Genomic DNA, 24,549 nt, shown 5'->3' with positions numbered 1-24,549 from the left:
AAGGAAACCAAGGTCAGAAATGGGCTCATTTCAACACAACAGTCTAGTAGTAAAATTTCTTCTTTCCTCTTAAATATTAGTCTTCCTTTCCTTTCCTGCTCATGTGTCGACCATAGCCCTCATCCCTCCAGCAGCTATGATCTGTGGCCAAGATTTGTTCTGCTCGCCGTGTAATTTATGACCCTGTCGTGCAGCTGATTCCTACACAGTTTCGCAGTGGCGAGGCTGAGGATACCGATGTATTTAAATGCTGCTCCAGGGCGGCAGGGAGCAGGCTCTGGAGAGACAAAGCACATGCTCAGCTTTATTCAGGTGACAGCTAAGGTTAATCACATGGCGGAATGATTGCCGTAGGTAAAGCCAGACACTAATGAATCTTTGCAGGATCGGGATTTGAGCTTTTCAGCTACAAAGGGGCCCCCACAGCTCCCTAAGCTGTGAGCCAACAAGACCTGGGAATTCAGCACAACCAACCTGCCTTCCCTTCGATGCTCTTCTGACCAGGCTCTGGGCCTCAACGAGGGGACCTGGGTACCAAGGAACCTAAACCAGACCGTCTTTTGGTGACACCTGGGCTCACAAGACTCTTGGGCCTGGACTGTCAAACAGCCTTAGGTCTCTGATGCTTCAGAGGTGCCACGCGGCTCAGAGGTGCTTCAACACCGGTGCTTCAGAGCCCAAAGCTCCACCACACGTAGGCATCTTACAGCAACATTGGTTATGTGCCATTGATTTTTCTGAGATCCTTAGAATGTCTTTGTCTTAAACATTTCTTCCCCATGCACAGCTGCTCCACCTTTTATAAAAATAAATAAATAAATAAATCCTATCAAAGCTATGTTTCCCTCTTCTCCTTCTTGCTTTCTCCTTCGGGGCTTTCTGCATGAGAAATATCTCAGGCTGTGATATTTGCCAGAAGAAAAAAGACTAATTTTTAGAAGCTATGTTTCAGAAGAGATTGTCCAAAATATTCTCTAAAGACCAGAGACTAAATGCATCTTTTACAGCCTCACATTTCCACATCCCTGAACACCTCTGAAACAGAACTTGAAAAGAGTGAGGAGGAGGTGTCAGTCAGGAGATGAATGCCACGGGTAGCACCTACTTTCAGTATTACACACAACATTTCTGATTGTAAACTAACTGAAGAGACACGCTGTCAAAAACTTTCCCTTCATTTAACGTGGACATAATCTGCACTGTATCCTAATACACTCTATGGAAAATATGAATGCTGTTCCTGGAAAGTAAGTTACGATCTCTTTCCAAATTGTATATAAATTTAGAGAGCATAATCAAATGCAGAAACAACGTATATCTGCAGACTCTGAAGCAGGTAGAAGCTTCAGAGTCTTTCTGCTTCAATAAATCTTTCAGCTTTGCCATGAACAGCAAGTGGGTTTAAACTAATCTATCCAGATTAATACCCCAATTTGATGATATGTATTTAAGTAATGTTTGGTTTAACTTCTGCATGACCTGGGTAAGAAAAAATGTGCCTCCAATAAATACGGCTGGCTTGGGGCATATTCAATGAGTACAAATACCAGATGCATCATCAAGTGCTTTGGGATATTTGTTTTTAGCATATGACCACAAGATATGATGCATCCTTGCAAAGCTTCCTACTTCACTCAAGAATTATGCTCAGCTTTTTTGGTGTTGCCAGAAGCCATGCTGGACAGCATAATGGGAAACTTTCCTCCCCAGTCTGTGTTAAGCTACTTCATGTTTTCTTTCTTTTTGAAGCCCCTTTTTTCCTTCTCTCCTTCTATGCTAATATTTATCCCATTCAGAAAGTCCTTAGATCAACCTGCTAGCAGGCCCAAATACTTCTCCTTTTAAGAAAAGCATAAACTATATCACTCAGTTCAACAGGCTGGACTGCAATCACCTCAAGTAATCACGTAAGGGATTTAGTTTTCCATCTATTACCTGCCTAAGTGTCTGCCTGGCAACTGCTCCTGTGCCTGTACGGGAGAGGTGTAGACAAGAAAGTGTAGGTTAAATTATGAGGCCGTCCCTTCCCCGCACACCAGTAAAAGGCGCTTGCTGGTCTTGAGAGGAGACTTCTGCAGGAGAAGGGATGTGTCTGAATCACCAGCTTCCCGAGCCGTGATGGATGACCTGCCTGTGAAACACTTTGAAGCTTTAAAGTGGTGTGTGAGCACCTGGAAGCAGCGAGAGGAGTTCCTGCAGCATTGGGCACAGCTCCTTGTTCTGGGCAAACTCACTCGTTCTCACGTGTGACGTCCCAGCAGAAATCCTCCTGCAGCATATCGAGCTCTGCCACTTGTATACAGATCAGCAGCTAAATGCTATCAGCAGCAGGACTTCAGTTTGCTTACAGAAACGCCTGTGGCTTGACAGTATGAGCTCAGTGCAATGGCAGAACGAATTACGTAAAATGGCCTGTGAAAATGGTGTCTATTTATTGTTATTACAATAATTTGTCATTTCAAGAATGAGGAACGCTGTAAATTCCACAGATACTGTCAGAAAGGTAAAAGAAGTAAGTGATGACTGTTGGAAAGCATCAGCTCCAAATCCGTGTGATTTCATGCATACATAGTTCAGTACAGACTAAAAATAAGAACTCCAAACCAGTCCAAGACGCAAAGCAACCCCAAAACCAGAACAAGGACTATAATCAAAAAACATATGCAGACTATTATCAGCTGTGAGTGCCAGCAAAGAAATAAAAAATGTCCAGCCCACTATAATCAAAGTAAGGAGTTATTCAAAGGATTAATGACAGAGCAGAAATTCTCTGAGTCAGTACAGAAAGGCCCTCGCCATGAGGTCCAGCATTCAGCCAGATAAAATACTGAAACAAACCGGGTTCGGTACCATACATGTATGATAATGTGTACATTCAAGACAGCCAGAGAAGTAACTTGGCTTGGAGACCGGTTGTTTGCAGAGCCTTAGTGGCAAGATAGGCTAAGCTCAAAGGTCAGTATGCCTCTAACACAGCAGGTTAACGAGCAAGAAGTTAAAATAAATTGGCCAGGAACAGTCTTCGGGATGCTCACTTAACTTTGTAGGCAAGAAAACCAATAGTTGAAAAAGCAACTACCAAAGAGCACCTAAATTTTATCATGGAGCCGCACCAGGATCAGCCAGGCAGTGAGCTGTAGGACTGACAGAGCTGCATTTCTCAGCCTGACTCCACAGCTAGAGACTTCCCATGGAAGTGACTTGGCAGGAGAAATCCCTTCTCAATGCCTTTCTACAATAGGACCAAAATTCTTCACTCACAAAGCTCCCTAGACAAGAACCACACCTGTAGGAGGTCTCGACTTCAGACCTATGCTGTGTAAGGCCGTAGGTAGGATACTGAATGATGCAGTTTTTACTGAATGACACACGTGTTGCAAACTCCTTGGCTCCGAGTGATTTCTGAATTCCTTGCACTGACCTGAAGGCGGCCAGACACCCATCCACAGCAAGCGAATGTAAGTGATAGACGCTGAATGAAACTCCAGCCCTGCTTCACTAACATTTCATGCTAGAAGCAAAACACATGCAGCTTCGTCTTCCAAGAAGGGTTTGAATAAGTCAGGAGCAGCCTTTATGCCTTATTCTGGGCCTCTCTGGGCTGGATTCCCACCCACAAAAGAGAAATAGCTGGGAAGGCCCACAGGAGAAGTGCCACTATTGCTAGGCCACAGAAACAACCAAATTCAAACAAATACATCAGAACCAAGGAGCATCTGGCTGGCCAGGAGGCCTGGGCTAGCAGATGGGAGAGGGTGGAAGAATAGGGAAAAGAAAACGATAACAGAGGCAGGCAGAAGACCCAAGTTCCTCCTCAGAAGCTGGAAAGTATAAAAGGCAGCCAACGAGAACCTCTGGGCAGGGCTGAAAAACAAGTGAAAGTGAGAGCTTCTCTCATCTCAGACTGCAGCCAAGAAATCAGGTTACCAACAGTAAAAGAAGAAATAAAAAAAAATTCAAAATTGGCAGCAAAGAACTATCCACACTCCTTGGCTCCATGTAAGGCTGGGTGGAAGGGGTAAGAAGGAAACAGGGGACATACTGCAGCTCGGAGCCAAAATAGTTTCTTTCTGGATGCTCCTGGCTCAGTTCAGCCCTTTGTGACTCTCAATTTCAACCCGTTACGCACTCCCCCATAATCATCATAATAAATAGCTGTTTGCTTGCTCAGTGTATTCAACTTCCTCGCAGCAAGCCAAGCTCAACCCAGCGCTAGCATTTATTTCTGGATTTTGACCAGGCCTGCCTAAAACCAAACAAGCATTGGTGTGATTTGCCATATTTGCTGAGAGAGAATAAAAGCAGTTGCACTCAAACACCAGGGGTTGCGGCCAAGTTCACCTCATGCTGCTGGTGGTGATATCAGCGTTATTAACTTTGCTTTAATATTTTAAGGCTGCTGCAGAAAAAGGGAGGGCTTCGGTTCAGTTGCTGGGCTTCAAGGGAGATGAGTTATTCTAACAACATTGTCCTTCCATTAAAAGAACAAAACCCCTCTGTTATTCCAAAGTCAAATTATTGTTAGAATTCTGTAACGATGAAATAAAAGCAGTCACTGGAATTAGGAGCCTTCCCTCATCACCAGCACCAAGTGGGATTTGGGCCAAAATACAGAAATTAGAAAGAAAATAACAGCCATAAGAAACTGTGCTTTTCCAGCTGGCATAACTTTTTTCCTTCCTTCATCCATGCCTAACTTGTACAGGTTTGCACACAACACGGGGCATTGAAATTCTCCCCAGGTAACTGCGAAGGGTGTTTCGGGCTCTCGATGGGTGACCCCCGGGCTCAGCAAGATTTGGGTACCTGTGAAAATCTCTACCTAACTTCTCAAAATGCAACAAACAGGCTGTCAGGTCTTTTAAGCTAGTATTGCTCTTCCAAAAGCTGGTCCTGTGGATGGGGGTCTGTCACTTGCTCCTTGCCTGCCAGTCCACAGACAGCTACAGAAAGGAAATGTGTTTTCTGGGTTTGATGACACCGAACATTTAGTTATGAAAGACTGGGGAGGAGGGAGAGGAGCAGGGAATTTCCATCAGGAGTGCCAAGCTGTAATTAATGCCCTGTTAGGGACCATTTATGCACGATGCGATTCATTCCTGCACCAAGAGCCGGCATAAAGTTACATTCCACTGAAGCTGCAGTGAAGCAGCAGAAGGACTGGATTTCATTTAAGGAGTGATGTTCCAGATTCCTGGATGAGACACTCCGGACTGCTGCGCTCAGGAGTGAATGAAGCACTGTGCGGCAGAGCCCCAACAAGCCTTGAAATGAATTTTGCTCTGACCTAACGAAAACCACAGACTCGAAATTCTGATGATTCAGAAATTTTCAGCTCGCAACAGGAGTTCTTGCAAAATATTTGGGAACTGCAGGAAGCGTTTAATGGTCTCCCCATGTGAAGGAAAGGAATCCTGACCTATTGTCTTTACGATTCTTGTTCTTATGAGTGATAATTTTAGAAGGAGATAATTAAGCCCGTGTGGCCATCCTTCTAAGGTTGCTAAAAAAATAACAAGTGACCTGGCTTGGTGCTTTCCATACTGATTCACATTCCCTCTGTGCTGTCAGAACTCACAGGAGAATAGCTACAGGGCCCGACCGTGCTCCCAGGCATATCTGCAGTCCCCAACCAGTGTGTGCAGCAGAGGAAATCAAATCAGCCCAGTGGAGAGGCTTATCTGCAGAGCCGTGTGATGGAGCAAGAGAAGTCAGGAGAACCTTATAAGGCCACGTGCCTTTCCTACCAAGAGTGAAAAAGTTAGGATTTCAGTAAAAAAAAAAAAAAAAAAAAAAAAAAAAAAGAGCAAGAACATGAATCAGAATCCCCATGGCTAAAGCTGAGGTTTAGGATGTCCTTAATCCTTATTGGGATGCAGAAGCATGGAAAGGTGCTATAAATTCAAAGTGATCTCATCCTAAGAAAGACTTCAGGTGAATCTTTCTTTCATTCCTGTTAGCTCAAGGGATGAACTAAGAGAAGGACAGACAAAGGAGTCACATCCATTTCCTGAAATAGCTTACAGACATCTCAGAAAGTCTAGCAGCATGCAATATAATAATTACTGCATGCTTGTGTCATAATTAATGTCATAGATTCCTTTAGAAGTGAAACCAGCCTGTTTCAAATTCTGTTGAAATACGACTCCTTAGATTATTTCTGTCTGCTAATAAATGATGGCTATGCAAGAAACTAATTTGAGAATCACTGAAAATTATAATTTTGTTTTATATGCTTCCAGTAATGTTTTCTTAAACAAGATTCTTACATTTGTCTCTCTCTTTGTGTAACTAGTGCTGTGGTAAGCATTAGACACAGTCACACGCTTGTTAACACTGTATTTCTCATTCAGGCTTCAGACTGAATGCCATTTTCGTTTCTGTGTAAATACTCACGTTGTCCTTGAAGACTCAGGTGCAATGCAGAATGACAAAAGACATAAAGGAGGTCAACCATCGATCATTTAGCCTTCACGTGGAGTATATCCAGGATGTGCAGCTTTTAAATGCCATTTTAAAACAGTTGCTAAAAGCAGCAGGCTGGAAATTGGGTCACTAAAAGCAGCACACTGGAAAGGGATCTAGAAGCCTTAGTGTTGGGAGCAGCAACCCTGCTCTTACGCTTGCAGAGAGCTGGTAGGTTCAATGCACCAGACCTACAGAGGTTGTAAAACCCCTGAAGCACTCAGGATCAATGGGGTCTTGCTCCACAGTGAAGGCTGTTGCTTCTACGTGTTTGTTCCACCATAGCCAGCTCATTACAGATTACCTGTACTTAGCTCCTATGTTCTAAATTTTCCCCTAGTGATTTTTATTTGCCATAATCCTCTTGTACTTGAAGATTCCTCATTACCCTTTCCTTTTCCATGTCAATTGTGCTTAATTAGCAGCTCACAGCAGCGGGATGTGTTCATGTGCTCATTGGAAGCGCATGGAGAAGCAAGCACCGCCCAGAAGAAGCTCTATGCTTCATCCTGCACAACAGAAGCTGAAAAATTGACCAAGACCTACGTACAGTACTTGGACAAAGGACCCAAAATTACCTTCCCGTTGCACATACGTGTTTCCTGGAATGAAACCTCTTCTTTTCCACTGATTTCCACTTAGTAATGCTTCCTTTGGAGTAGATTAGGTAAAGTACAACCCAATTATAAACAACCTCAGAGCATCACCTTCTCACAACGCTCTTTTCAGCTTGGTTTTATCAGAGAACTCCAGAGCTGTTTTAAGCTGGCATTTCAGGCCAACACTTCATAACTGAGGTCTCAAAAAAGCAGGAAAGCTGTTTGAAAGCAGGTTCTCATTACAATGATGTGCCCCGCTTCAAAAGCTCTATGGAGACTTTAGTCGTGTGATTATTTTGAGGGATAATGTGTCTCTGGTAACTCAATAAGAACGCAGTGCAGTGTATTTAAAAATAAAAATTTGGGAAGATGGGAATTAGCTCACCGCAGCTCACCTCAATTGCCAGGTCAGGTTTCAATTTCCAGTAAGCTTTCAGCAGGGAAGCTCATGCTAATCGGTCTGTGGAAGTTCCTCATAGGAAGGAATAGAAATTTCTTTGAAAATACACACCTGACAGCACAACTGTTTGCTTTCTTGGGGCAATGCACATGCTGGACCTGTGCACTGCCTAGAGAAAGTCTCCATCCCAAGCTGGATGTTACTGCCTGCATTTCGCTGAGGTAATACAACCAGTTTGCCCTACGTGCAACCAGAGCTTGGTGCCCAACTCACTGAAGAACCCTCAAGGAGACCTGTAGGTGTTCAGCTTAAGATTCCTGGAAACACCGTAGGCTACTTCGTGCCCACGTTTGTCAGAAGAGTTCTTTTAATAAATCAGGAGCCAGAGCAGACTATTAGATCAACAACCCCTTTGCAAAGATGGAGTATGCATGTGAAGTCATCATGAAAATGGTTAGCAATGCAACCTTCCTATATGATCTGAGCTCGAGGGCTGGTCCAGCTGCTGTACCAGAGCAGGGAGCGCACGATGCTTTCCTCACGAGCAGCTTCGTGCTTTGGGGCCACCTAAAATGCGTGCTCTCTGCCTTGCAGCTTTCCTTCAATGTGGGAAAAGAGAACCCCACAAGCAGCAGAGATGGCAAAAGTGAACGGTAACATTTGTACACAGCCTGGTTCAATTAGAACATCACACTGAAGATCCCGTATATGTAAAGGGGGTACAAAGCCTAACAGTTTTTCACTTTTCTTTTGTTCTCAGAATTGATTTTGGAGAGCAAGAAAAAATGTCAGAGAAAGAGGCTCTTAAACTTATTTTGACTGGAAAGTAGTGGCACCATTTTTTTTTCCAAAGGGGGGTGTGAAAACTTTTAACCTGGAGCCACTAGCAGCAGACAAAACTCCACTCGGGGTTTCCTGTTTCCAGCCTGCACACACGCGTTCCGCCTCACCTTCTCCCCCTGTGCAGAGCATTATTCCTCCTGAACCGAGGCGTATCAGCTTACAGCGTCGCTCTACAGAAAGAAAAGTTTTCCCCTCTGAAAAGAAAAGAAGAAAAAAGAGCCATTTTGCTAAGCCGTTTCGCAAAACGCCACCGAAAGCCCCACAAAGCGCCACGACCGCCTCCCAACCCTCTCTCCTCTCGTCCCCACACCCCTCCTCGGGGCAGGCAGCCCCCAGCCGGCCGAACCCCAGTCCTTTCGGGGCTGCTTTAGGGCTGCCGGGTGGGCTGAGCTCTGCTGTGTAGGGCGGTGGCAGCAACCCCCGGCCGGCCCCCGGCTGCTCCGAGTCCAATGGGCTCCGTGCGCGGCGTGCCTTCAGCACTATATAACGCCCGGGCGGTGCCGCTGCCCCATCCGCCGGGCTGCCTGCGAGCAGCCCCTGTTGCCGAGCCGTGCCGAGCCGTGCCCGGAGGATGCTGTGCCGAAACGGGTGGCGGCTGGCGCTGCTCGCCCTCTGCCTGGGGGTGGCAGCGGGAGGGGGCGCAGGGCAGCGGCGGGGAGGGAAGAGCCGGAGGCAGGCGCAGACCCCCGCCGTGCCCCAAGCCCAAGCCAATCCAGCGCAGGGCAAGCGTGAGTACCGAAGGGCTAGCGGGCAGGGCTGGGTGGCTAGCAGCAGGTTTTGTCCTCGGGGGGTGGTCCCCGGGGGGTTTCTCACCGGTGGTCGCCTTCCCTCCGCGGCTGGGGGTCTCCGGGGTGGAGGTCTCGGCGATGGGAGACTTCTTTCTTCTCTCCTCTCGCCTGCCCGGAGCCGTGTTTTGGGGTCTCGCTGATGGGAAACTTCTTTCTTCTCTCCCCAGAGACCTGCTTTGACAATGGGAGGTACTATCAGATAAACCAGCAGTGGGAGCGCATCTACCTGGGGAACACGCTGGTCTGTACCTGCTACGGTGGGAGCAGAGGGTTTAACTGCGAAAGCAAGCCGGAACGTAAGTTGGTGGGGTTTTTTTTTTTGGCACCAAGACCCCCAGAGGGCTCTCAAAGCTGAGTAAACTGGGTGCTGCACGGGGTTACAGCTGGCAGAGCGGGGTTTCAGCTGAAGTTTGGTACTTAGGGTCAGAAACGGATCTACGCTCGCTTACACTGAAGATCTGGCTTGGGCTTTTCAGCAATGCTTTTCATTAGAGATGGGCCTGCCACCAGAACGCTGAGCCAAACATCACTCCTCTCCCGGGAGGACTGGATCTAAACCTTAACTTTGGAGCCAGCCTCTTTATAACGAACTGAGCTGACTCCTCAGCTCGCACGGGGAAGTTCAAATCTGGAGTCACTTTGCAGCTCTGGCTCTGTACAGTTTGATTGCTTCACCCCAACTTTTCATAGCTCTGCAGTGTCGTCAGCTTGTTTAAAAATATTTCAACTTACAACTTTCCACAGCTCCCCAGCCGTGCTGCGAGCTCGCTGTAATTGAGTGTAAAATGAGATTGTTTAGTCTCCTGCAGGAAAAGTTTAGGTAACAGGAAAAAAAACTTTAAATGCAACGTCTGCAGGAAGATGTGTGTCTCTGAGATGCAGAGTAGCTCAGATAATCAGATGCACGCTTTTATCTTTATTGGTCTGAAGCCACTGGTTTGCTATAATTCCTTTATGTTGCTCTAGAGATACAAGAGGAAAAACTGGTTCCTGGCTGATAACATTAATGTAGGACAGATAGGAGCATCCCAGGGATCTGTTTGGCAAGGCTTGAGTAAAATACTGCTCAAGTATTTGAAGGAGTACACAGTTCCCTTGCTCCTCCATAAAGAGGGGGGTTTAATCTACATTTCTTTCCCCTCCAGGGATTCCCAAGTTTTACACTTTCAAAGTCCAATTGCAGGTTTCCTGTATGGCACAGTTAACTTCATCTCCCCAGTGGTGAGGGCAAGAAAGTTGTTCTGTTGCAGATCTCAAGCCTGATGGCAGCACTGACACAACCATTCTGGAATCACTTACGCACATGCAAGTGTGAACAACTAACAAGCGACCCTGTTGACTGCAGTAGGATTGATGCAGAAATTGGGATTAATATACTTAAGCGCTTGCCAGGGCACAATGAGGAGGATTAGCATGACAAAACCCACAGCTTCTGGGGGATGTTTGTTCCCCCCATCTTCTGTAGTGTTGCACTTCAAACAGCTGGGATTGATCCTTTCAGGACATGCCTGTCCACGGGCCATGCTCAGCTCCTGGCTCACTGTGGGAGGGAAGCTGTGGTTGTTTAGCTGCATGGGGACCCTGAGGGGGTGAATTTCACCTGACTTCATCTCTACTCTTCCACCCTTAGAAGGAAGAGATCAATCCATGTTTCCCCCAGGCAAAAAAAAAAAAAAGAGCATCTGTGGGAGGAGATGACAACAAGAACATGTTCCTCTGTATCTGTTACTGGTGTGGTTTCACAAAGTTCACTTTTCTCCCCTCATAGCTGAAGAGACTTGCTTTGACAAATACACTGGATCCACTTACCGAGTAGGGGAGACGTATGAGCGCCCCAAGGACTCCATGATCTGGGACTGTACTTGCATTGGAGCTGGCCGCGGGAGAATCAGCTGCACCATTGCCAGTACGTAACTGAGAGCGCGTTACTAGAGCTATTGTTCCGTGGTGTCAGATTTTCCAGAGCAACTTGCACAATTCTTCCAGTGCCCACTAGCTAGATTTAGGGGGCTTTCATCCAAAGCCCATTAAAATATTGTAATTGAAAGTCCTTACCCCGTGTACATGCACTTGCACAACCAAATTACTCTTATTTAAGAGGTAAAGTCTTATGTATAAAAACATAGGCCAGAATGACTGTTAATGTACTACCATCGAGGTCAGTACATTTAATATACACAGGAATGCGTTACATGTTCACAGACACACTTATGAAAGGTTTTTTTTTTTTTTTTTTACTGGAAAAAGAGTTAGTGCAGCTAGTTGGTCAAAATTACATTGTCAGCATTAATAGAACTATTCTGAATATTTACCGCTCAAGAGCCAGTGCCTCTGGCCTCTAAAAATGTTATGCCAACACTAGTACCCAAGGGAACAAGAATTTGATATCCATTGGGCCAGCTCTATATGTTTCTGCAATTTCTTACCAATCTGTCCCATACTTCTTAATCCTTTCTGCCCAGCTTTCCCTTTTAACATCTGTCTCTGTCTGGAAACCCTTTCACTACTGAGTCACCAAATTGTTCACAATTTCCCTTCAGTTCATAATTAGACTTTCTTTGAGTACAGATGAAGATTGCTGTGCCTCGGGACTTCTAGACTGAGATTTCCAAGTCCCTCAGGCACCTTTGGAAAAAAGTCTTGTTCTTATAAGTATGCAGTTTCTTGTTTAAGACAAACAGTGCTGAGCCCAATAGCATTGCCACAGAGGGCTCAGAAGCCAGCCATCGTTATAGCATGGAAAGAAATGCATCGAATATAACAAGTAGAGCTGAAGCCCTTCTGAATTTAATGGCATTTTATTGGGCAGGGATGATGAGTCTTGTAAGAAAAGAAAGAGTCAGTAAGGAAATTGCAAACATAAGAGCAGTCTCATTTCCTCATCATCAGCCTGGTTTAGAGCTCACTGGAGAGTCTCATTGACTGCAACTGGCTTTGAATCAATCTTTATAACTCTTAGATTCCCAGCTTTCATAAATGAGCCAATGAAACGTTTCAGCAGCTCCTAATAAATGACCAGACGTGTTTCTCCTCCTTTCCTTGGAAGAAGATCTTGTCAGCAAAGTGCTGTTCACATTTCCCTCCATGAGCCTGGGCTGAGCAGTGGGCCCAGAGCACCTCAGGCCTGTGGGGCTCTGTTGGGCTGGGAATCAGCCTTTCTGGACAGGATTTCTAAACCTGATAAAGATGTCCCCAAAAAAAACTTACCTTTTTTTTTTCCCTCCCCATATATTGGCCTCACTGCCACATCCCTCATGCTGTGTAGGGACAGCCGCCCAAAGGCCTGTGTGGTGCCCCTTCAGCACAAGATGGCGGCAGCCCCCTCCTGCCTCACCAGGCCCCAGTCTGAGGGCAGAACAGCATCTCCTCACACCCTGGTGTTCCCCTTTCAGCAGCAGGTCTCAGCTATGGTTTGAAACCTGTCAGGGTGTGGCTGATAAGGAAAATACCTGTCAAGCACCAAGGGAAGATGGCGGGCCTCAAAGGAAAATAGTGGGCACCATTTTGCAACCTGAAGGAAGTGGCCGTGGTCTGCCCTCATTTTCCTCACTTCCCCTCACCTCCACCATGACTGACCATTTTTACACCTCTCTCCCACCCGGGTGGCCCTTACTGTGTCCCCACAACGCTGTCCTGTGTCGGTACTGGTTGTTGCAGGGCTCCTCACCTCAGCTCTGCCTCTCTCCTGCCTGCAGATCGCTGCCATGAGGGCGGCCAGTCCTACAAGATCGGCGATACCTGGCGTCGCCCCCATGAGACGGGTGGCTACATGCTGGAGTGCGTGTGCCTGGGCAACGGCAAGGGCGAGTGGACCTGCAAGCCCGTGGGTAGGTGGTGGCTCCATCTTCCCTCAGCTGAGCTGGGGCTCAGCCTCCTTTCTCCTCGTCTTCCTGGCCTGGGGTGTCCCCATCCCCATATGGGATGCCCTAGGGCAAAGCAAGCACTCACCTTTTTCCCTCCCTCAGCTGAGCGATGCTACGACAACACGGCCGGGACATCCTACGTGGTGGGCGAGACCTGGGAGAAGCCCTACCAAGGGTGGATGATGGTGGACTGCACCTGCCTTGGGGAGGGCAGCGGCCGCATCACCTGCACCTCCAGAAGTAAGTGCTGGCAGGCACCCGCTGCCTTATCCACTTTCCTTATTTTAATACATCTTTCAAATTCCTGCCTCAAAAAGAAAAGGTCGGTCTTTTCTTGCTGTCAGAAGTAGTTTTAGAAGGATGGCAAGAGTTATCTCCTGAGGAGGTGTGGAAAACAAAGCCCTCTGAGGTGACATCCGCCATTTTCAGCCTGAGGGCGGGTCAGAGAGTTGGTGGTCTGCGCTAATGACAAAGCTGCTGGATTATTTTGGTTTTTAATCTGCTTTAGAGAAAAGCTTCAGGAAATATGCAGACCTGTTGAGTCACAGGCATGTTTTCCCCAAGGAAGTCAGGGGAATTTCTTGCTCAGCAAAATGGTGGAGTTTGGTCTAATAACTCCATTCTTGAGGTTTAAGTAGGCTTTTGAGGGAAAATAGAGTGACTTTTGAAGAGAAACAGTTACCCAATCCAACAGTAGAATTTACCAGTTGAAAATGTAAATGCTTTTGCCTTTAAAGTTGTTTTGGGTGTGTATACATGCAGTGTGCTTGAAGAGAGTTTATGTTGTCTGCTGTCCCATCTCACTTGTTAGCTTTTTTCTCTACCATTTTGTCTTCAGTGCTTCACCAGGGCAAGTGACTTCTCTTTTTTTTTTTTTTGTATAGTTGAAGCACATTACTGCAAATACTCTGTTGCATTAGTACTCACAAAGCAAACAGGGCTTTTAAAATCCAAACTCTTGCTTGTTTATTTACCATCTCTTTTAATTTTGCTAGGAACAGGCTCCGTTGTGGAGCTCTTGATTTATACCAGTTGCCTCAAGAAAATTTAACTTTGTACCTTACACCTTTATTACGCAAGTTTTTTGGAACTCTTCTGTAGCCTTTAAATTGCCTCATATTCAGTTGCCTTGGGGCACACAGATAATAGCTATCTGCTGATAGAAACAACAGACCTGTAAAGAACTAAAACAGTAAGGAGGTTGGGATTAAAACTGAAGATCTGGAGACACTTGGTCAAGAAATAAGCTATAAAAATGAAACCAGTTTTCACAATCTCAAGTCTGTTAGAACACATAGGGAAAAATCATTAACTGTCAAATAGGAATGAATAAAACAGAATGTGTTGTTTGTGAACTTTGGAGGAGATGATATTACTAATAAAAATGATTTGGCAGTATCTTTCCCCCTATAACTCAGGATTGAATTGTTGTATCATAGGGGAAATTGCAATATAATGACCTGTTCATTTTTCATTTTGTTTCTCAAAGGTAATCAAATACATATATTTGAATTTCTGGATGTAAAACGATAGCTGTAGCCCAAAAAGTGGCATTATGCTTCAGTATGCCTGCTGTTATGTATCTTTTATGGTGTTTTCTAGAATCACTGACTTCTGGGGGGACATTTCAGCTTTTCGTTGTCTAACTTGAGAATTTGAATTTCCATAAGACAGGTTGCTTTCTCCATGTAATGTTTGCCAAATTACATTATGAGCACTTCACCGGTTTACCCCTCTTCTGGCAAATTACTCAGGTTTTTGGTCATTTTAACCAATGTGAATTAGTAACATGTTTTTCATGTTCATATATTCTGTCCAGAGTGCTCTTTTAGTCTGACATGATGCATATGTCCTTCCACAGTTCTTCATAAATCCATGTTCATTGATCTGTGATTATATTTGAGCCTCTGTATCAAGTTGCCCTTGAATGAGAAGTTAAAATGTTGTAATGGAAGAAGAACTAGATAATCCATGTGGATCTGGCATCCAGACAAAAGTAGTTTGTTATGCCGTCCTTTGAACCCATTTACTCAATTCATCAGGGGCTGTGGGTTATTAAAGACAACAGGGAGATTTAGAAAGTCTAATATTCCTCATATGACATGAGCAGCTTGTATTAACTTTACTGGCAGCTTCGTGCATGCTTGTTTTGGAAAAAAGTTATATATTGCATTCAAGTAGGTATTAGTTTCTTCCCACTGAAGCAGAGCCCCAAACTTAAACTATGTCCTATGTACAGTATGAAATGACTCCACTGCAAAGACTTTGAGAAAAAAGAAAAGGCATTAAAGCAAGTTTAAACTTGAACTTTTAAACTTTTTTGAACATAGTTTACAGTGTTCATGCTGGGAGTGTTATGGTGCTAGTTTTGACAATCACTGTGAAGTGAAATTCCAGTTCTGGAAACTAGTGGGAATTTTCCATTAGACTTTAGGATCAGGATTTGTGCTCTCTCAGCCTTCACAAGTTTTAGCGTAGATCAAGCTTGTATTAGTGGGCTACAGAAAATGAGGCTGGCTCTCAAGAAAGGCTTTAAACTGTCTGCTCATTTGATTTATGGTTCAGTACTGTAAATTGGACAGTGAAGCCATCCGATCCAGAAATAGCTAATAGTTGTGCTCCTTGTACAGACAGGTGCAATGACCAAGACACCAAGACTTCCTACAGAATTGGAGACACCTGGAGCAAGAAGGATAACCGTGGAAACCTGCTTCAGTGCATCTGTACTGGTAATGGCAGAGGTGAATGGAAGTGCGAAAGACACACATCCCTGCATACGACTAGCACTGGTAAGTGGGGCATCTTAGTGCATAAAGCAGAGGCAAGGAATGGCACATTTTGGATAGCTAGGAGTTGGTGCTGAATTGCACCATCCTAATTTAGGCATTTAGAAGACTTGTCAGAGAAAGATCAGCAAAAAAGTCAGAATTCAGGATATGCTCCTTGTTTGTGCGTGTATAGATAAGATTAATTATACTTAGTTTCCTTGCACAAATGGGGCTTGCACATACAGATGTGATAGCCTGAGCAATTGCAGTACAGTAAATCACAACCAAGTCTGTGCTTCTACAGGAAATATCTACTAGCTTTGTCTTGGAAACATGGCATTTTGATTAGTATTTGAACTTGATGTATTTGCCTCAGGGTAACTGTCTTGAAATGCCCTTAATTTAAACTCCACTGAGACCATTTGGTTTCTTTGACAAGATAAATACACCTACTAATGGTTGGGCTTTAAAAAACAGAAATGGCAAAGTATGCATACAATGCTGTTTCGTACATATACATTAGTTTGTAATTTTGTATGAAATATTGCCTAGTGTATAGGTAATATATTTCCCGTCCAAAGTCCGTCAGTCTTCAGCTTCTAAATTCTTGCCATTTTAAGGATCTGGGTTTCGTTCTGGTGTATGCAGTGTAAAACTTCTGTTCTGAATAAGTTTGCCACTGGTCTTTTTTTTTTCTCAATTCTAGATCTCTATCAACTAAAAAATGCTTTTCAAAAAAGCTTTTGTTTTTAAACAACTCCTTTGCAGAGCTGTTGACAGTCTTAATCCTTTCTAAAGCCATTCTACATTGTTAGAAAACAGAGGCTATCACTAGCAGAAGATGGAGTTGTTCTTTTAATTTTGAAGTTCTCTAAGTGGAATAATTAAAATGTGTCTAGGGAAGCTGAGTATTGTGCCTTCGATCTAGTGGAGTGCTTAAGATTTTATCTCAGCATTTAGTTGAAGCGTTCTGTCCTTCAGCTTTGCACGTGATGTCTCACCTCTCCCATGTTCTCCTGCAGGTTCTGGCTCTCCTAGCTTCACAAACGTACAGACTGCGTTGTACCAGCCTCAGCCTCAACAGCCCCAGCCTCAGCCATATGGCCAGTGCATAACTGATAACGGAGTGGTGTACTCTGTGGGTATGCAGTGGCTCAAGACACAGGGCAGCCAGCAAATGCTTTGTACATGCCTGGGCAACGGAGTCAGCTGCCAGGAAATAGGTATGACTCTTTGTTCAGTGCCTGTTCAGTCCTGTGAGATCTTTGGGACTGCCCTGCAGTTTCATTTTGGAGTCCCTTTGTAGGTGTAGCAGATGTCTGCTGAAGAGATGCTGGAGAAAGGTGCAAGGGGTGAAAAAGTAGTTGTTTTGGTTATTTGAATCCCAGTCCTGTAGGGCAGAAATATTTCCAGTGTGTTATATATAACTGCTGAGGGAAAATGGAGCCCCTGGGGAGCAGCATTAATAATTCTATTCAAACCAAGCTGCAATAATATATGTTTGGAAAAGAATGTAAAAGAATGACACAGCTGTGGGACTAAGTCTTCTCTTGGTGTGTATTGGCTCGGGTCCACGGCCGGCACTGTGGGTTCACAGCAGCCAGTGACTTGGCCCAGAGGGGCTACTGCTGTTAGCTGTAAGATTTGAGGATTTAAGCCAGAGCCTAATGCTGTGATTTTGCTTGTTTTAAAGCCGTGACCCAAACATATGGTGGCAATTCTGATGGAGAAGCCTGTGTTCTGCCTTTCACCTACAATGGAAGGACTTTCTACTCCTGCACGACTGAAGGCCGCACGGATGGACACCTCTGGTGCAGCACCACTTCCAACTTTGAGCAGGACAGGAGATACTCCTTCTGTACTGAGCAGAACGGTGAGCTCTTAGAGGGTCTTCACATACACATGGCTTTCATCAAAAACTCTTAGCTGCCTGACCAGTCCCAGCATTTTGGAGGGACTCCAGGCACACCTCAACAGCAAGACAGTTCTGTGAATGGAGGGAGGGCTGTCTGGAGTCAGGGCATTTTTATGCTCTTGGCATTTTTGGAGAGTGCTCAGGATGATACAGGTGTTGCCTCTGAGTCCTGTGCTCTCTTCCAAACTGACCTTGGAACATGAGTACTTAGTCAGGAAAGAGCTTTGGCCCAAAACATACTTGGACTTTGCCTCTGCTTGGCTGAATTGCTAGAGCAATGCCCTTATTAGGTTGCAAAGAAGAGGATATCCATAGAGTACAGTTCGTGCAGTCTTCTCTTACTGCCTCACTCCTGCCTATCTAGCCAGGTTGCCATATATAGCTGTAATCTTGATGTGATTTGTGATCACTGTGATCAAGAGCTGGTGTGTGACTAATGCAGCAGCATTCCCTCTTGTCAGTGGATGACCCGTGTTGCCTTCACAGCACAAAGTTACCTGGGTGGTTGTGCTTCTTGGAAAGCCCATCAGACATCCATGGAACGGTGTCCAGGCAGGCTTCTCTGCAGACTGACCTTGGAGAGAATTTTTCATGTTCCCACATGAAAACACTGCTTCTTACACTACACAGGCTTTTTTTAACTGCTCTTTCTAATTAATTTTTTATAAGTCAAACCCTTCTCTGCAGCACATACAATACTTTTTTTTTTTTTTTTTTTTTTTAAGAAAAACCCCAACAAAAGCAAAACCAAAAAAAAACACTCCCTTCTCCACATGCGTGTGTGTGTGTGTATATATGCACATGCACATTCTTGTTTTAGTGAGTTTTCTTGTGATACACTGTCAGGAATGAGAAATATCAATATAGAAAAAGTCTCAGCAAATAGCTCCTTGTTCTGCATTATTTGTAAACCAGAGTTGCTCAAGAGGTGAATAGTTCATGTAGATTAGAGCCCTCTTCCCACTACTGCTTGCAAAACATGAAGCTTTCAACCTGCAGAGAGTTTTTGACTTGTTGTACATACCTGAGTTGTAACCCTTTCCTGAGGTCTGAGCTTTTACTTCAAGCCAAAGGGCACAATTGGGTAATAACCTCAGTGAGATAATACAGATATGCTGAGAACTGAGGTTACTTGACTCTCTGGGCTTTGGTACAAAGGGTCTGCAAAGCCACTTCCCAAACACCCTGAGCTTTAGTTTTCCATATTCCCCAGGAATTCCCGTGGTTGGGTCCATGGGACTCAAAGCAGCTCTTTCCAAAGCAATGTTTAAACGGAACTGACCTTGTGCAAGGCTTGTTTCCAGATCTGCATTAATTAAATATCATACAGGACACACATGGAAAAATAAATGCTGGGGGATTGTTTTTAAAGCTGTTCCCTGCATGCTAGGAGAGAGCACAGGCTTGATTTGCGTTTGTTTCCTTTTCCCTCTTGCACAGTTTTGGTCCAGACTCGTGGTGGCAATTCCAATGGTGCTCTGTGCCACTTCCCCTTCCTGTACAACAACCGCAACTACACTGACTGTACTTCTGAGGGACGGAGAGACAACATGAAGTGGTGTGGAACCACTGAGAACTATGATGCTGACCAGAAATTTGGTTTCTGCCCAATGGCTGGTAAGACCGAGAACCATAAAGGGATTACGGAGTACTTGTAAGTGGCTCTTTGAGCTGGAAAGTAAAGCCTGTCTGTCACTGGACAGTTATGGATGGCTTCCAGTGAGCTGCATCCCAGCCCAAAAAGCTTTAAGGAACTTCTAAAGCTTTTTGTCCTTTTTTCCCTATTAATCACTTCTAGCGGAGACTCAGGCAATGCCAGCAGAACGCTATTTTTGTCACTCCTATGCTGCAAGCTTCTCAGCTGCTGCAAACTGGTGTAGGCCCACTGGGGAGCAATGGACTACACTGCTTTAAAGCAAGGGAGGTTTTTATCTTGCATCTGCCAAAGCTTCTCCCTAATGGCTTATCACTTCCTCTTGCCTGATCTGTGGTTAGGAATATGTCTACGCTTATAAATCAGTGTTATCCTGGAAATGGCAGTAGTGTCGACATCAATATTGTGGTCCATTCCTGCAATCCATGCACTCTCTGGTCTTTGACACATGGGAGGGAATGCGACTACCAGTTTTTAAACAAAAGACCTTCTGTAATTAACATCTGTAATTAACAGCATCTGAGCCCTTAACCAGCTTGGTGAACACAGATCTTCAAGGGGCAGTGTTCATAAAGGCTTGGATGTAACAAGAACAGATTCTTTCACACAGCACCCTTTGGACTTCGTACAGAAACTAATTGTAGAAGCTTTCAAATTAAAACTAAAATGAACGAACCCCTACAAGTGATCTACACTTAAAATATCATCACCCTGCCTGAATCTTGTTACCTTCAGCCACGTAAGGTATCCTCTTGCTTTCTTCTCACCCAGCCCATGAAGAAATCTGCACGACCAACGATGGTGTCATGTACCGTGTTGGGGACCAGTGGGACAAACAGCACGACCTGGGCCACATGATGAGATGCACCTGTGTAGGCAATGGCCGCGGAGAGTGGACTTGCATCGCGTACTCCCAGCTCAGAGGTACTGATCTTCATGTCCATCTCACTGCGTCAGCCTTGGGAGGGTGGGAGAAATTAGTTTTCTTTCTCATCACTGGCAATTCAAGCCTGGATTTCATTACCAAGCTTTTCTTTGGAATATAAAGGGAATCAGAGGGGCTATGTGAAGTTCCTGTCTTGTTTCCATGCTGGAAAAGTACTGCTTCAGCCTTTGTAGGCTAGCAAGCAAAGGCAAACCTTGATTAGCTTGATCAGTATGTATCCCTACCTCCTTTTGTCTGCATTTAGCAGTCAGCACCACTGAGACTTTACAGAGAGCTCAGCAGAAGCCTCTCAAGAGCAGACAAAACCCCAGACTAGTCTGAAGTTTGAATGCAGAACCATCCTGCTTTATTGTTCTGCTGTGAAATTTTCAATTCCTCTGTGCTGGACAAATCCCTTTGCGAGCTAATCTATATGAGAAGTTGGCAGGACAGCACGGAGATTACTCTTATTTACTTATTTATATGAGTGGCCCAAGTGGAGAAGTGCTTAAGCAATACCAAAAAAAGAAGACTTAAAAGCACAGACATTTGATCATCCTGCAGTTAGCTCACAGCATTGGCTTCATGTCTGGAAAAGGCAGGGGGGTTGCTGTCAAGCAGCCAAGAAAGGACTCTAACACCACTGCTGAAATGGGATATAATTTATAGGGAAAGGCCCGCTCAAGGGCTTTGGGAGGGTTTTTTATGTGTTTCCTTTAGAACACTGAGAAATGCACTGCTAAAAGCCTTTCAGGTCTGTGAAACTCCTTTCTCCACAAACACAGCTCTCTGCTGTTGAGTTCTTGAGTGTAAGTGGTCTTTCTTGGTGATGGGGGCATGGATACATGCTTTGTTCAAAAGGCAAATGTTATCTAAGTGGAACTGTTAAAACATAGCAACCGGAGGAGGTCCTTAGCCTCCACAGGAGGATCTGACCATTGCTTGGTTTATCCTGATGCCATGCTTGTGGTGTGGGAAAATATGATGGGGAATGAAGGCCTGGGATTAACTGAGTCACTTCCCCAAGGACAGATGGTCTGTGACTGAGTCCAGAACTGAACTTGGGTCTCTTGGGTCCCGCTTAACAAAACAACATGCTTCTGGGGTGGTTTTATCGTTTGTTTTGTCTTTTTGCTCCTTGCTGTGATTAGTCTGGCTTTAGGAATTCTGGGCCAGATCACAGGTTGACGTATGAGGTTCTCCACTGAACTTAATAGACTTCCCTTTAGCACAGGGTCTGGTTACTGTGTTTTGGGGGAACGGGAGATTAGTAGGCACCAGTAACATCCTGGATGTGGAATAGATCTGCTCCTACCTTCAAATTACTACAAAGAATAGAAGTGTTACCCAGCTGAATAACATCATAAGGGTATCTGTACGTCACTGTGGTATCTTGTGAATTTGGAGTAGTGCAGTTCTAATGATTTCAGACAGGACTCACCGAGGCTTTACAGTCGAGACCTTTCTAAGAGGTAGAAGTGAAAGAAGTAGTGTGCTGGCTTAGATTCTTTCACATGTGGAATCTGTCATAAGGAGCAACCAAGCAATCCTGGAGCTTGACTAATGCATACTACTTTGGACTGCATCCTACCAAGCGTTTTTCTGCAAGTGGTACTTATTTGCACACTGCTGATAAATGAACTCGGGAGCAGCGGTGTGTATGCAGCACTGATCTGCGATGATCTGAGATATCAGAGGGGCTCCATTTGGCACGAATGGAGCTTGTCAGGGTCAGTCTCTGTAAGCTGAACAAGGGGAGGGAAATATTTGCCAAGCAGAAGGATTTTGTCTTCATGCTTAGAGCTCTTGCTGACAAAGTATCTCTGCTCTTTCTCAAACAGACCAGTGCATTGTGGACGGTATCACCTATGATGTGAACCAGACGTTCCACAAGCGTCACGATGAGGGGCACATGCTGAACTGCACGTGCTTTGGCCAGGGTCGGGGGAGATGGAAATGTGATCCTGTGGGTAAGTCACCGGCTGTTTCCTCTTGCCAAACTCAGACCATGGCTGTGGAAGAGCTCATTATGGTGTGGTGAAACTGGTGCGTGAATTTGGGCTCACAGAACTCAAATTCAGGCACTTTCTGCCTCGAATTGCACAACAGTGCTGATAAATCAAGATGCGATTAGTTAGTGATGCTAGGTGCAGTTCTTTCCTTTCTCTGTCCTAAAATCTTTAGGAGGTCTCTTCGTTGAACTGAGAGGAATGCCACCAGCATATATTAACATACCTTGGACTAAATTGATTTTTTGGATGCCCTTTATTCCAGCAAAAAAGAAGTTCAGAATAAGAATAGGTGTTAATAGCACTCTGGAGGCTAGCTAAAACCATCGTGTCTCTGTGCAGGAATTAAGAGACTTCATCTTTTCTGCTTCCCACTTTCCCTAGTGAACCTAGACTGGAAGATAAGACCTAACTGTTTGATTTGCAGTTACTAAATCTAGAGAACTTTGAGCTGTGGCCAAGAAAATCTATTAGAAAGCACTAGTGGTTAAGTTCTGCTTTATTTACAGTAATAACTGTACAGTTTTACTGGAGGAACTTGGATTGTAAAGCTCCTAAAAGTCATTACTTACAAGCCATTAATTTGAAAGAAGGGGAGGTAAAATTTCCTTTATCTGTAGGGTGCAATTGGTTTAATTTTGTTGGCTCTCTCTAAACAAGGCTCATGTTTACCCAAGCAGCATAATGTTAGTTCTCACTGAAAACTTCCATTGAGCCAGAAATGACATAGGTCAGGCTACAAAGTGTACTGAAGCATTGGTACTGTTGTATTTACACGAGCTTAAGCTGATTTCAGGATTTGTTCAGTCCTCCTTCAGTTTATACAATGGTAAAATCTAGAATGATTCTGATGAGTATTAATGGGTCACTTCAGACTTCTGTATGACTGAATTCTGCTTAAGCCAGTGGGAGTTCTGCCACTGGTTTCCTTGAGAGCAGCGTGGTTCATCTGTGGATGAGAGATGAGCTCAGTTGACTGGAGCAGAACTGGGCTCCAAAATAGCCAGTACAAAATTAATCCTTTCTTGAAGAAACACCCCACTGACTTCACAGGGACAGCCAGTGCTTACCAGTCTTTTATTTACCAGGTGGACAGCCTGTGCTTAACAGTGTTTTAAGCAATGTGTCACAGCTGAGTTAACCCCTTAACACCTGATTTAACACACACAGTGATATAGCAAGAACCTTGGTTCAAGGTTCAGTTTGTTGCCACTTGCTCTTTATGCGATATTTGTGAATATTGTTACATTTTCTGTGCAAAAGTCTCTTCTGACTTCCTCTTCTGTTTAGCCTAGATTTTTCACAGTAGTTTTGGTAACGTGGTAGTTAACTGTCTCTTTCTGTGCCTTTAGATCAGTGCCAGGATTCGGAAACCCGTACCTTTTACCAAATCGGAGACTCATGGGAGAAGTACGTCCATGGCATCAGATACCAGTGCTATTGTTATGGCCGTGGTATTGGAGAGTGGCATTGCCAGCCCCTGCAGGCCTATGCTGGTAAGAAACTTGTCTGCTGAGTAAGATATGAAGAAAGCAATCTTCCTTTTCCTCACCTGTTCTTGACAGACACAAACGGGTGTCATGATTACAGTAGAAGGGGTTCCCTGTAAGGTCAGAAAGGGAATTTGAACCTGATCAACTCAAGCAGAGGAAGGATTTCAATAGTTAACCCTGTTCCTGTTGCCTTGTCTCTGTCTTACTAGCTGTATGGCAGTAGGGCACCTGGCAGGCAGAACGAGGGACTGCCTTTCTTTTTGGGGCAGTGAGCTAAGGATGGCAAGAATAGGAAGCAGACCTTCTCTGAACCCCACTGTGAGTTTTACAGGGGATTGCTGAGCTTCATTGACTCCTGTCAGACTGCTTAAACAAACATCTCCCTGAGCTATGTGAAATATGCGTGTCTCCAGAGTGGAGACCAGGGATTTAGGCTTTCTATAGACACAAGAGTGGCTGAAAATGTGTAAATAAACCCAAACCTACATTCAGAAACATTAGATTTGGGTTAGGTAAGCTTGGAAACTTTGTGTGTGGGCACAGCTTTGTTTGCCTAGAAAAGTCCTGTTAAATATGTAGCAGGTATATACGTTACACAGTTGTCCAAATAAATTAAATATAGAAATGTTGGGAGGGTGTACATGTTGAATGGCTAAAGCAGCACTTTCCTGCAGATTCCAGGTGGCTCTTTGCTGGGATTTTCTGAGAATTAACACGAGTACAATGTTGCTGAGTGTTCAGTGAAACCTCCCCAGCAGGGCAGGAAGGGACTGGAAGGAGAACCATTGGATCATAAAACTTTTCCTTCTCTGTTAGAGAGCTTTGTG

At 44.7% G+C, this 24,549-nt stretch overlaps 1 protein-coding gene across 7 annotated transcripts in view; it reads left to right on the top strand.

The window, feature by feature from the left end:
* Positions 1-8,814: 8,814 nt before the first annotated feature.
* The window catches only part of FN1 (fibronectin 1), a 52,437-nt gene continuing 36,702 nt past the window's right edge, over positions 8,815-24,549 (top strand). For 4 of the 7 annotated variants that reach the window (XM_084523618.1, XM_084523619.1, XM_084523620.1 and 1 more), the window contains exons 1-12: positions 8,815-9,035; positions 9,263-9,391; positions 10,864-11,001; positions 12,791-12,922; positions 13,061-13,198; positions 15,589-15,747; positions 16,749-16,949; positions 17,420-17,599; positions 19,082-19,258; positions 20,067-20,219; positions 22,062-22,190; positions 23,582-23,725. In XM_084523618.1, coding sequence (XP_084379744.1) covers positions 8,879-9,035; positions 9,263-9,391; positions 10,864-11,001; positions 12,791-12,922; positions 13,061-13,198; positions 15,589-15,747; positions 16,749-16,949; positions 17,420-17,599; positions 19,082-19,258; positions 20,067-20,219; positions 22,062-22,190; positions 23,582-23,725 — 1,837 coding nt within the window. In that variant the 5' untranslated portion in view covers positions 8,815-8,878. The remainder of the gene's footprint in view (positions 9,036-9,262; positions 9,392-10,863; positions 11,002-12,790; positions 12,923-13,060; positions 13,199-15,588; positions 15,748-16,748; positions 16,950-17,419; positions 17,600-19,081; positions 19,259-20,066; positions 20,220-22,061; positions 22,191-23,581; positions 23,726-24,549) is intronic. The other 3 variants (XM_084523623.1, XM_084523622.1, XM_084523621.1) reach the window with 1 other exon arrangement.

This window comes from Aythya ferina, assembly GCF_964211825.1.
Source record: "Aythya ferina genome assembly, chromosome: 6".
In the NCBI taxonomy this organism is placed as follows: Eukaryota; Metazoa; Chordata; class Aves; order Anseriformes; family Anatidae; genus Aythya; species Aythya ferina.
Note: the sequence above shows the minus strand (reverse complement) of the source record. Positions and strands in the feature narration are given on the sequence as shown.